Here is a 13,188-nt window from a genome sequence, read left to right as displayed (position 1 = left end):
ACTAAGCTATTCAAATAATACACAGGTTCATATATTCATGTTTTTATTTTAAACATGTGCGAGGTACAGTGAGTAGGGTGGCTGTGCCACTGCCATTTATAAACACACCTTGTCAACTGATACCAATGCTAATATCAACATTGTCTGTCAATTGCATGATAATCATGCATACAAGCTATTTAAATTGACGTTTTTATTTTAAACATAAATGTGGAAACGAAAATGAGTGATGGCCTATTAGGGCCACTGCCATGCATAAACATACCTGTTATCTTGCATACAATACTGAACTATTAAAATAATGGACAGATTCATGTTTGTTTGTTTTTTTTAAACATACATGTAGGGGGACAGTTTTTTTAGCCAGGAATATCTTGCAAACATGATTGCAAAAGGATTTTGGTGAAGTAAATGTCGTATTTTTTTTTTACAACGGTATCTTCTTTTCAAATAATATTGCAGCGTGCGTCCTTGTGCCTGGGATCTTAGTCAGCTGGGGACTGAATAGACTCTCGGTCAATCAAAGGGAACCTGACTGAGCCAGCATGTGACATGCGGCCTCGTGATTGGCTCAGCAGCGATAGGGGCGGGGCCTCCTCTTTGAGGGACAGGTCCAGGCTAGTCTCACTGTGAGTGAACCGATGCCCAGCTGGAGAGAGCTGCTGTGTCTGAATGTGTGCATTTCTGACTGAAAGATAACATATTCTGCCTCCATTTACCCATTCGCTACAATATGTTGGATTCATGTTAATGTGTATTTAAAGAATTGAAATTTGGGGAAAAATATTTGAAAAATTGTCTCATCAACCAAACATTTCACGACCCCCCTGCAGTACCTCGGCGGACCCCCTAGGGGTCGCGGACCCCCTGTTGAAGACCTCTGCCATACACAATATGTTATGATCCGCTAAATTTAGACATGATACTAAATGAGATAAACAGACCACATTTTTTGTTATGTTGGGCGCCATCTTGACTGTAAGGGAGGCTTTAGGGAGATTCCCCTCGTCTTTGTTTGAGGGGGGCGGTGACCTACACTCTACTGAGAGCACCTAGTTCTAGTTTGTAGTTTTATATTGATACCAAGTGAAGTTTACTCTTTAAGATTAACTGTCATATTTGTTGTTTGTGTAATCTATTTGAAACATTAATTTTTCCACTCTAGAGTGTATATTTATGGGATACTTTTCAAAACCGTTCATATATGTTATGTGTTTATGTAAAAATGATAATCAAAAAAAGTATATCTAATAGCACACACACACACACACACACACACACACACACACACACACACACACACACTTGTGCGGTAGCTGAAATATACCGTATGATGAAATGTTTAGTGGTATTGTAGAATATCTATTTTACCCTGACAATATAAATGTGATAAATAAAAAATTCCTTGTGCCCTGGCAAGGGCAATTATGGAAAGGGAATTATAAAGCGTTTTATATATTGGCTACACCTAGATTATGATTATCAAGATGTATGAGGTATTGCCAGAGTGGACATTAAGTATATTATTGCTGTCTTTCAGAAGGACTTACTGGGTATCCTGATCTGGTAGTGGTTGAGAACAGTAAGAACCTCCACTGCCTCCGTCTTACTGTCAAACTCCAACAAGCCGGAGATGGTCTTAGAGGAGGCTAAGGGAGAGAGAAGCACAGTGTCAGATTAAAAGAGCCAAATCAACAGGACTCATGTACAGGCTCAGCAGGGCTTACGTCCTGGTCCCCGAGTACCAGGGGCCTCATGGGACATGAGTTTTAAAAAATGTAGTACTGCCATGAACACTTTTAGGCCATAGAAGTTACAGATGATTCTGGTGCCCAGCTGTGATGATCAGTGCACTAAGTCCTGACATTCAAAGTCATTTTCATATTAAATAGTTCAACATTATGTAGGTTTATATGTTAAGACTACCATGACATGATATTCCTATTTACTGTATATTTGAATGATCTGTTAAACCTCACTACTCATACACAAACAGTCGGAGGCTAAGTGGGTTACAAAGTCAGTAAAACGTCTGTCATGATGACGCTTCGTCGCTGCCAGCACCATGATCAGCACCACGGACAGCTCCACACAACAAACAAGAAGGACGAGGACAGCTGCAGCTCAGGGGACATTTTATTCTACCCGTCTCACATGACTCAATACTGGCAAACATAAATACCCAGTGTTTTTGAACCACCTAAAAGCTGGAGGGCAACTCAGGAAAACCACTTACACTAAGAATATTGTTGCAAAAATTGTGTTTTCAGCTTTTTAATGAAAAGACTGATCTTCTGTGGTGTTGATGCTGTGCACACAGGCTGAAAACCCAGCTCTGTCCTAACTTATTCACATAGTGTCTTCTATTGGTGAGTTTCATATTATGTTTAATAATAACAATAATAAAACTCAAAGACCCTTAAAACACAATATTTCTCACCTAAAATAGTGAGAAATATTTAAAGACATACATCAAAGAAATAAACAATTAAGCAGTACAAGTAAAAGGGTTAGGGATTAAAAGCAGCATGTTTTAAGTCCTTTTTTGAAGTGAGGGAGTGAATCTGAGGTCCTGGTGTGAGTGGGAGAGTGTGAGAGCAGCAGGAAAGTGTGAGAGCAGCAGGAAAGGCCCTGTCACCCGAGGTTTGATGCTCGGCCCTAGTTGTGGGTGTGAGGAGGTTAACGGTTGCCGACCTGAGGGTATGTGAAGGAGTGTGCCATTGAAGCAGTGTGGACAGACTCCATGTTATGGAGAGCTTTGCAAGTGATGTGGAGAAGACTGAAATGGATGTGTTGTTTTGTAGGGAGCAACTGGAGGTTTTGGAGGAAAGGGGTGATGCTGACTTTTGAACGTAATTAAGCTTTTTTAGAGTTTGGAGTGAAGACCAAAAGGATATTGCAGTAGAACGATTGGATGGAGGGTTTCAGCAGCAGAAAAGGAGAGCGATGGGCGGAGGAGGGCCATGCTTTTGAGATGAAAAAAAGGCTGTTTTGACGATGTGATTGATGTGGGATTTGGAAGAAAGCGTTGAGTTGAAAATTACACCAAGGTTTTTGCAGATGTTGGAGGATTGGGCGACAGTGGAGCCATCGACGGGGAGGGAGAAGCTGTTGGGGTGTTTGGTGAGGGACTTTGGGCCGATGATGATGACTTCAGATTTATTGCAGTCTATCTTTAGGAAATTGGTATATTTGTAATATTTTTGTTCATATGGTGAAGGTAGGAAATAAGGGCTTCCAAAACATCCGTAGAGTAATATTAATAGTAATATTAAGGCGCTTCTGGGGTAGGAGGAAGGATATATTCCTCAGTTCACACACAGAGAAGTCAAATTCACAGACTACAGAAGTCCTATATGACCTTTTACAAGAACCTAATGAAACATCTCACATTGAAGTTCTACTTACGTTTGGCATCAAACATCTTGAATTTGACGAAGCCAGGCACGTCATGCTCCGTACACAGCTGCCAAAACACACACAGCAGCTGATATATGAGAAAGCTCCATCAGATGTGACACCTCCGTCATCATCTGGCCTTACCACACAGACAAGCCTTCACACATTAAAGACATTTAGACTTTCATCTGCATAGGAAATATTAGCATGCTCATTTGGCTTGATGATGAACCTGCATTGACAATAATATGTGTAAACCTGATAAGTGGCCATGTCCTGGATGTGTCATGATTTTGGTGTTCATTCATTCGGTCTTCTTTTTCCTTGTTCTAACTCTGCTGAGTTTTCAAAACCCAGCTCCTCCTTCCAGCCAGTCCATGGGGAGAACATGCAGACTCCAAACAGAAGGGCCATCAAACCCGGGCCCTGTTCTGTCAGGTGACAGTGCTACCACCGTGAAGCCCTAATATATATATATCTGTTGTATCGTATCTATATATACTTTTTGTGAACTGTGACATTATGAACATTTGACGAATAATGGACCACATATATAAGCCGTATAACATCTTTTAATCCAATATCTGCATTCCACATATATTAAAAACTATATGTGTTAGCAGAAATACTAGGTTTGTATGTAATAAGATAACATTTATGGAGGCATGGATGCATTTCTAAAACAATTTTCAATAAACTAAGTAAGGAAAAAGCCATATTCTTCATATTTAATGGAAGTAACAATGCATTCATACTTTATATATCAGTATTTATAATCATAAAATATTCATGAAAATGGCCATCTTTGCTATATGTACCTTATATGTACATATAAGTGATTTATGTGTTTTGGGCATTGGTGGCAGACGCACATTGACATTAATATTACATAATTAATTTAATTATATATCCATGTTGTATATCTGATTTTTGGTAGAATAAAAACTATATATATATATATATTTATTTTTGGAGAATTGAGGACTTATTAATACATTCTTAACTAAACTATAGTTTTGCTTAAGAGATCAGCAAATTTGTCAACAGTAATTATTCCATAATGTAAAGAGGGCAACTTAATATCGTAAAGCCTCAGAACATTGACTATTACCAGAGAAGGGGAGAGGGACAGGGAAGTACTTTTTTCTCTCTTTTTTCACACAACTTCAAACTATAACTTCATAGAAAACAACAGATAGGTCGTACCCTCAGTAGATGTTCCTGTGAGATGCATGGAGGAACGTTGTAATAGTGCAGCACTGCAGATGGAGGCTGGATGATGTTTTTGGAGGCCTGTCCGGCGCTGCTGAAGCGGTTGTTCCTCGTCATGGCAAAGTCCTTGTAGCTGCTGCTGCCGTCCTCTAACTCAAACACCTGGCTGGGGATGACCGCGTGCTGCTTGGACACACTGCACACAACACAGCACCACGTCACCTGATCAGATCATGCACGTCTATGTGTTCTACAGAACAGAGCCCGAATAGCATCAAAACATTGACAACATGCCACACATCAGGTTTGTATGCAGTGGTGACATCATTCCACATCTAGGGCAGTTGAAAAGAATCAGATGTTGAGACCCTGGGCTTTAGGAGCGCCACCCAGAGGCCATAGGCAGGGACCTTAACTACTACTTAAGCATTCCAACTAGGGCTGCACGATGATGGCCATCATTTTGAGGGTTGTGGTGTCACTGCTAAGATGGCGACAGCCGGAGATGACCATTTTGAGCCTTACAACGGCTTTCAGAAACCTTTGAGTGAAGTCACGCAGACTACGTCCGTGTAAGAAACATTGATGATCATGTTCATCTAAAAATCACGATCATGATATTATCTGATTTATTCTGCAGACCTAATTCCAACATAAGTTTATTAGCCGACCCTGCTGTGCATCTCTGATATTAGCTTTATAGATTCATATAAAGTTGTTAAAATGATTTTTTCATTAAAAGATACATTGATTAACATCAAAGTGATCAATTACAATTTGATAGTCTCATTGTGTTATTTACCTCATTTAATTTTACTTATTAATTGTATTATTACACTGTGACATCACCCGTTGGTTTGAGGACTGCTTTATAGCCTCGAGTTCGGTATTTTGGCCGTTGCCATCTTGTTTGTTCCCAACCAGAAGTGACTGAGCAATTTTAACAATTTTAGCAAAACTCATGTTTACAATGTTTACTGAGGGAATAAATCAAGAGAGAAGTAGAGTCATTTTCTCATAGACTTCTATATAACCAGAGGAGTCGCCCCCTGATGGACATTAGAGAGAATGCAAGTTTAAGACATGAAACATTCCATTCACTTTGCAGAACCGGAGGTTTTCACTTGAGCCACATATTAACATGTCAAAGTAACAATTGTTTTCATTGTGCTTCCATTTTTTTCTAAATGTCTCTGTTTTCTAACAGTCAATTAAAAATCTTTGGCTTTTGGAGATGAAAAAACCTATAAACCACAGGTCCACATATGCTAATATTAAGACTATTTCTAACACTGCTTGAGATAGATAGCTCTTGGATGTATCATTTAAGACATTAACATTTGATACAAATGATAGGCAACTTGTAAATGAATAAATAATGAAAATAAAATAATAAAGTATGTGTGTGTGTGTGTGTGTGTGTGTGTGTGTGTGTGTGTGTGTGTGTGTGTGTGTGTGTGTGTGTGTGTGTGTTGATCTACTTCTCACCAGACATTGAGTCTCTTGCCAAACACCTTGATGCTGTTGAGGTGAGTGATGGCTCTGTCCACAGCATACTCATCTCCCATCTCAACCAACGCTGTGCCAGGAACGCTCTTCATAAACTTTACCTACAAGTAAACACACACACACACACACACACACACACACACCAGCTCAACTTTTCAGATGTAACACTATAAGGTTCACAACTTTTCAAATGTATCTTAAAACAATAGTCTGGTGTATCACTCTTTCGGTTGGATATTAACAAGATTACAATGTTAGTGATATGGACAAAATCCTCAGTCCTCATCCATTCCCCAAAGTTGGTCTAGTTTTATGAAATGACCATGTTCTATGGTGCAGTTCAGCGTTTCTAACTATACTAGGCCGAGCCTGTACCAAAACGTCACATAAAGCTCTACTGTGGAGTTGACAGCTGTGCAGTCGTACGGATTCTTCTGATGATGATGTAGCGAGGTCTGGAGACCATTAAAGTAATGATCACAAGTTATTCATGTGTAATTCCTGCACCCTAGTCATCCAAACAACAGTGACTGGTGTGAAACCATAGTTACAACAGTTTCCTTTGTTTCTATTATAGACATGAAACTGCGAGCTGTCAAAGACCCACTTCAAGAAATCCAAACACTCCTACCTTCTCAATGTTGCCGTAGAGGCAGAAGAGGTTGAAGATGCGGGTGCAGTTCATCTTGGATGAATGGAGGCCGCTCACCATGGCAACGGAGCTGGGGGCGTGGGCAGAGTATGAGGAGGAGGACTGGGGCAGCGGGTAGGACACCATGTCTGGAACATCTGCTGAGGTGAGCTTGTACCTGCTGTTGCCAGGCAGAGGCAGCAGGGGGCAGGGTGGACCTGAGGAGGCAAAGACGGCAGGAGACGAGATTCTAAAAGCCGACTAAGCTAGGTAGAGCAGTGTAAATATATTAAAGACTGGTACTCTTTAAATTATATTGATATTTTTGGTGGGCATTTCTTTTAGTGGTCTAAAGTCTGCTGCTGCCCCCGTCTACAGGTTGCGTTTTGACCTTCATAGGCAACAGAACGACTATGGGCTGCGTTTTGACCTTCAAAGGCAACAGAACGACTATGGATAAGAACCTCATACACGCCGACTTCAAAACATATAAACTATGTCTTTGCATCAATGAGCGTTATTGGCACGTATCAGTTTCCAAATTCAGGTGAAGGTAAACCCACTGCTACACCTCTGACCATTACACAGCCGGCAGCCTACACTGATGCTAGGTGAATGTGTGTGTAGGTGAGGCAGTGTCAAATTTCACCTGAGAGGTATGAGGATCTGTCGATTAAGTAGCAGCCTTGTTTTCGGCAGCAGATTTAGTTACCAGTTCCATTCTAAGTGTCTTACCGTAGCCGTTATCACTGTAGGACGATGGGTGCTCTCCTAAAATGGCCTGCCTCTGCCTTCCCTTTCCACGGTCTGAAACACACACACACACACACACACACACAAATATACAAGCGTTATTCGATTGTCTTCAGTGCCCACAATAATTTACTTAAAAACAACATATTTTATCAAGAAAAAGGCCACTTCATTGTCTCCTGTGTGACACTGCCTCTTCAATGTCTCCTTGTGCAGAGTGAACTCTAGGAGATGGATAACTACAGGACAGTTTGGGTGGTAATGTTAATGTTCACCTTGGTTTTTAAAGTTTGACTAAGCTGGGCTTTTGTTTAAAACCTGTCTGATGGTCTGACTCATAGGTTAAATATGTAAAGATGGACGACATGACGTTCCCCCCAAAGTGAAGCCAAAACATCGCTCCTGGTGGCAATTGTAATATTCTTTGCTTTTAATTAGTTATTTGTTGCTGTTAAAAGGGGATGTGACCTCATGATTGACAGGTGCTCTGAGTGCTTGTGAATTGTACGTAGAGTAGGACATGGAGTAGAAGATGTAACTTTAACTTTCTATAACTGTGATGGTCTGTTTCACACATAGACTGTACATAAAGATCTTCATATAAATCTATGGTTCATACAGTCACTGACTGCGTTGCTTACTAGCTTAGCATTGTTTCCACTGACAGTAAGGTTAGACTGCTCTTTGGGCTGACGTGTGTGTGTTCACATCAGTGTCACCAGATAGTAGATGACGTTTCATGAATCAGGAGTGTGTGTGTAACAGAACATGTCAGTTTGTTCATACATGTGTTTATAGAGATATTATTATTAGCTGTTGTGTCTTTATAGCCAAATAGCTACCCTGGTGCTAACATCAGTTAAGGAAACAAGCTGTGGCTCGAGATTGGCTTGCGTGGTTGAGCCGCTGGGATCTCCAGACTCTGGCTCCAAATAACGTCAAAAGCTCAAGATGGCCATGCCAATATCTGGAATATTTCAGCTTCACTTTTGTACAGGAGGAGGAAGTCTATATACAGTCCATGTTTCTTGACCCATTGGACTAAGTTTTACAGATGTTTCTATGTTCCCAGGTCTCAACAATTAGCTTGGTTATTACAATATTCACGTTATTAAAGAAATAACCCACAAAACAACAAGAATAAGATCGAGGTTGTAAAAATGTCTTTCGGTATATCCTGTAATATACATCGTCATAGGGTTACACACAGCAGCACAACGCAACAAGATCATGTTTGAGGGGGAATCTGGAGGGTAAACTGATGTTGTAGAAGTTATTAGTCGGGCATGGAAAAGGATTCTAATAGACCGTTCCTTGAAACCATCTTATTGACAGTAATTTGATTATTGTATAAACCCTGCTGGGTTTTTAGCGTACAACACAGTTGGTGCACTTGTGGCCCTAGGTACGTTGTACATCAGAAACTGGGCATTTCTTTGCTGTTATGCATCACTCAAATATACACGGAAACTTCATGGTGAATTCTAGCTTTACACCACTTTGGTCACATTGTCATGGTTTGGTCTATCATTTCTAGCCATCCACCCATCCATTTTCGACATTGGCGAAGGCCTCAGCAACAAGTTAAGCAAGGTAGTCCATACGTCTTTTTCCCCAGTGTTTACTCCAGCTCCTACTGGCAAGATGGGAAATATAATTCCTCCAGCATGTTCTGTGACGGCCCTGGGGTCTCCTCACAATTGGACATGAGAACCTATAAAGAAAGTCTTCCAGGAGTAATCTTAATCAGATTCCCAAACCATTTCAACAGGCTTCTTCTGAATAATGGGTCAGCAGTTCTACTCCTAGGTCCTTCCAGATGTCTGAACCCCTAACCGAGCCGCCCCGCCAAGGGCACTGATCTCTTCTGCTTATATCCACGATGTCCTTCATTTGGTCACTTACTCAAAGCTTGCGACCATGAGGGTTGGACTGTAGATTAAGTGAGATATTTGCCTTCAGGCTCCACTCAACAGCCCAGTACAATAGCCACATTAAAGCTGAAGCCACAGCAATCCATCTGTTGACCTTGTGTTCCATCTTACTCCCATTTTTGAACGTGAAGACCTTTTGCTCATTGCTCAGCAACTGAGAACCCCCTTTTGCAGCAGAATAATTATAATAAAACTCTGTATTTGTGAGGTGCTTAAAAGGTACTTAAAGGCACTTAAGATTGTAAAACCAGCAACAGAAACAGTAAAAGCAAAAACAAAACAAATAACATTATTAGGGCCTGTGTCTACATTACAAGTCAATGTCATGATCAACTCGACAGACCGTATCAAGCAAAGGGAGAACCTTTTTTTACTAGGGCTGCAGCTAGCGCCTACTCGGTTCATTTGGTAATTTCTTAGATTATTTCCCAGATTAAAAAATAATAATTCCCAGTGCTTTATTTGATAAAAAAAGCATTATTTGCTTTATAAATAAACCCTTTTATTCTCATATTTGATCAGATAATGCTCAGGTTTCAATTGTGAAGTTTTAAAGGATTCGCTTTAGACTGTCTCTGAACAATGGCATGAATTATTCCAAAAACAACATAATGTTGAGTTACAGACTGTTTCTTGGGTCCATGTTTACCTCCTGTTATCTGATTTAATTCCCATACACTGGAACTTGTACACATTTGGAATGTTTATGTTACAATTGGTTTATTACTTCCTGTGTCTGTCAGACCTTAATTCAGCTAACTGTACCGTTAGTGTCTGCCTCAAACACATTTTAATAGATAAATTGTTGCAGCCGCATTTTTTTTTACAAAAAAAAAAAGAAAGAGCAACAATAAATGTCACTTGGAAGCCAGTAAGGTCAATGGTGTAAGAAGATGTGAAAAGAAAAAAACAAAAGAACCAAACAAAGCCATGGGGAGAGTCTCCCAGGGTACCAGGTTTCTCAGGATCATGGGTACCAGGTGCTCTCAGGAGCATGGGTACCAGGTTTCTCAGGAGCATGGGTACCAGGTGCTGTCAGCCCAAGTGAACGGCCCTTCAAGTTACCATAGTCCAAGAGAAGTGCAAATAAGGCACAAGCAAACAGGCCAGAGAGCCATCAAGTGTGGTGGACTTCGAGGTCCTGTCACTTCAAACTTGGCTGCAAACCGCTCCTGTACGTTGAGGCCACAGTTCAATGAACGCAGCACCATTTGCAGAAAGCAATGCTATGCCTCCATAAAACAGAAGGCAAGACAAAATCCTGGCAGAGCCCTGTGGCTTCTGCAAACGTTGCTCTCCCCTTGCTATTAGCTGAGATCTGAGACACAATAACTTGCCACTTCTTTTGCCATAAATCTCTGCCACACTAGCCGTGATTCCCGCTTGTTGCAGCCTGCATTCTCCATGATTTTAAATTAAATGAATTTCTATAAACCACATTAATGAGTAATGATTCCGCACCCCAGAAATGTAAAATATTCAATAGACTTCATGGTAATGAATGTAATGATGGAGGGGATTAAAAAATAAATAAACAGCTTCAAGGTGGATTTATTCAAAGAGGGTCATGTTAAGGGATACAGAGAAGGTCATGTGAACAGAGATATTAAAGAGACAGTACCTGTGATGCATCAAGTTTTCTCTTTTTTCTCCCTCAGCCCGAATGAACATCACCTGCATTACATTATCGTCATAATGATAAAAACATCACCATCATGACTGTGGCTTTCAAACACATTGAATCACTGTGTCTCATCCACAACATATTGAAAGCATCACATACTACAGTATTTACAGTAGAATACATACAAGCTACACACTACATTGGAGGCACATTGAAATGACAACAACCTTCTGTGCAATATTCCATAGTGTGTGCATTTATTCCTAGTGTGCGTACTATTTATATTTCTGTATTTATTTAACTTTTTTATTTTTATAAAGTGGGTATTTATTTGCATTTAGTATGCATCTTTTTCAAACCTTTCCTTTGAAGAAGTTAGGAACGGGCAACATTTCTTCACTTTCCAAAAATCTCAACACTGTTTTGGTATAAAGAGAGAGAGAGAGAGAGAGAGAGAGAGAGAGAGAGAGAGAGAGAGAGAGAGAGAGCGAGAGAGAGTGAGAAGGCTAGGAGATAATCCATACAGCAAGATGGCCACCTACACTGACCTTCACACCACAGTACGGTTAGAGAGACGCAGACAGCTGACCAGACAGCACACCGTCATTAAATGTTTCACCCCTTCAGTTATACATTATGATGTTTTATAGAAAGATTTACTTTGTGGTGATCGACTGATGTAACCGGGTAAAGCACAACAGTGCAAGAGTCCAAACAGAAGCTGTTCGTCATATTAGTGTCATATTTTTAAGCATGCAAAAAAAGACAATCAACTATATTTACCACAGAATGATCCGACACAAATCACTGAATATAAAAGTGTTGCCATCTCTCACTGATCCAGGACCTGGTATTCTCAGAATAGGCTAATTCTAGGAATGCTAAGGGAGTATAGGAGGAAGTAGGAAATAAATTACAAAAAAAAAAACTCACTCGTACAAGCAGAATGCAGACCCATGTTGTTGTTCAGTCCACCAACTATCCCAAACACAAACACAAACAGCTACAGCTATGGCTTGTTGACAGAAGCATGGCCTTCAGATACGATGACCTCTACCTCTTTCACTTTGATATCTTGGTTAAATGAATGGCTGATTCCTACCGCCACTCATTCCCGAGTGCAGTGACTCCTTGATTTTCTGTACCTGTAGTCAGCAGCAGCATTTTAAAATGCATCAGCAGTCTCTAATTTCCACAGAGCTAACACAGCATGGGTGCCTTAATGCATTACTGAAGTCTTCCGACAGGGCGAGGATCTGACAGTAATTGAGCTTCTCTACTTGACACTGGTGAGCTGTTCTACACTGATACCTGTGACAGTCCCATGGCTTCATTATTTGTAGATTTGTTTGTCAGTTTAATGCAACAGGTACCTGGAGGAGTTGGTCCCCCTCATGTGAGGCACCAGCTTTCCTGCTATAAAGATTTACCTCTCTGGTCGCCGGACTCTTTTCACTTCCGTTCATTATGGCTCTGTTCTCATCCGGCCGCAACCTCCGGTTCCATGAGCAAAGCCAATAAGAAGGGCCTTAAAACTTGCATTCTCTCTACTGACCAAGTCTATTTGGAAATTACTCTACTTCTCTCTTGATTTATTCCCTCAGTAAACATAATAAACATGAGTTTATGGTCTCAATCTCTAGTTTCAACTCTTCTTCAATACAGCATGATGTTAATTTGGTCCATTTAGAGTTACATAGACCATAAAGCAGGGTATGCTTTGGGGCGGGACTACACTGTGATTGACAGGTCGCTGCCGCTACACCAGAGGCATATACGGCGTCTCTACGTCACTCCTCCACATTCCAAGTAACTTCTGTTCATTGGTGACAAAAAACAATGACATGGGAATGGCCGTAATCCAAGATGGCGACGGCCAAATCGCCAAACTCTAGGCTTCAAAACATCAGTCCACAAACCAGTGAGCGACGTCAATCAATTTGTATATTCTTCTATACAGTCCATGGTTCACATCCATGCAACATCCTTTTCTCAAAGCACAGTTAGCACTCATGCAAACACAAACCTAGGCCGCTGATTTAACCGATAGTCAGATCCAATCGTTTTCTTAGTCGTTACTTATTATTGGTCCTAGCCTGCTTCTCCCTCTCTTTTTGTAATGGCCT

At 40.7% G+C, this 13,188-nt stretch overlaps 1 protein-coding gene across 1 annotated transcript in view; it reads right to left on the bottom strand.

Annotated features, from left to right (window-relative positions):
• LOC129092322 (heterogeneous nuclear ribonucleoprotein L-like) overlaps window positions 1-13,188 on the bottom strand; it is a 50,078-nt gene that overhangs the window by 5,638 nt on the left and 31,252 nt on the right. The window contains exons 8-13 of the mRNA XM_054600233.1: window positions 7,487-7,558; window positions 6,752-6,969; window positions 6,100-6,221; window positions 4,606-4,807; window positions 3,409-3,466; window positions 1,551-1,649 (exon numbers count right to left, since the gene is read on the bottom strand). Of these exons, the coding sequence (XP_054456208.1) occupies window positions 1,551-1,649; window positions 3,409-3,466; window positions 4,606-4,807; window positions 6,100-6,221; window positions 6,752-6,969; window positions 7,487-7,558 (771 nt within the window). The remainder of the gene's footprint in view (window positions 1-1,550; window positions 1,650-3,408; window positions 3,467-4,605; window positions 4,808-6,099; window positions 6,222-6,751; window positions 6,970-7,486; window positions 7,559-13,188) is intronic.

This window comes from Anoplopoma fimbria, chromosome 6, assembly GCF_027596085.1.
Source record: "Anoplopoma fimbria isolate UVic2021 breed Golden Eagle Sablefish chromosome 6, Afim_UVic_2022, whole genome shotgun sequence".
In the NCBI taxonomy this organism is placed as follows: Eukaryota; Metazoa; Chordata; class Actinopteri; order Perciformes; family Anoplopomatidae; genus Anoplopoma; species Anoplopoma fimbria.
This window is presented reverse-complemented; position numbering and strand designations above follow the sequence as displayed.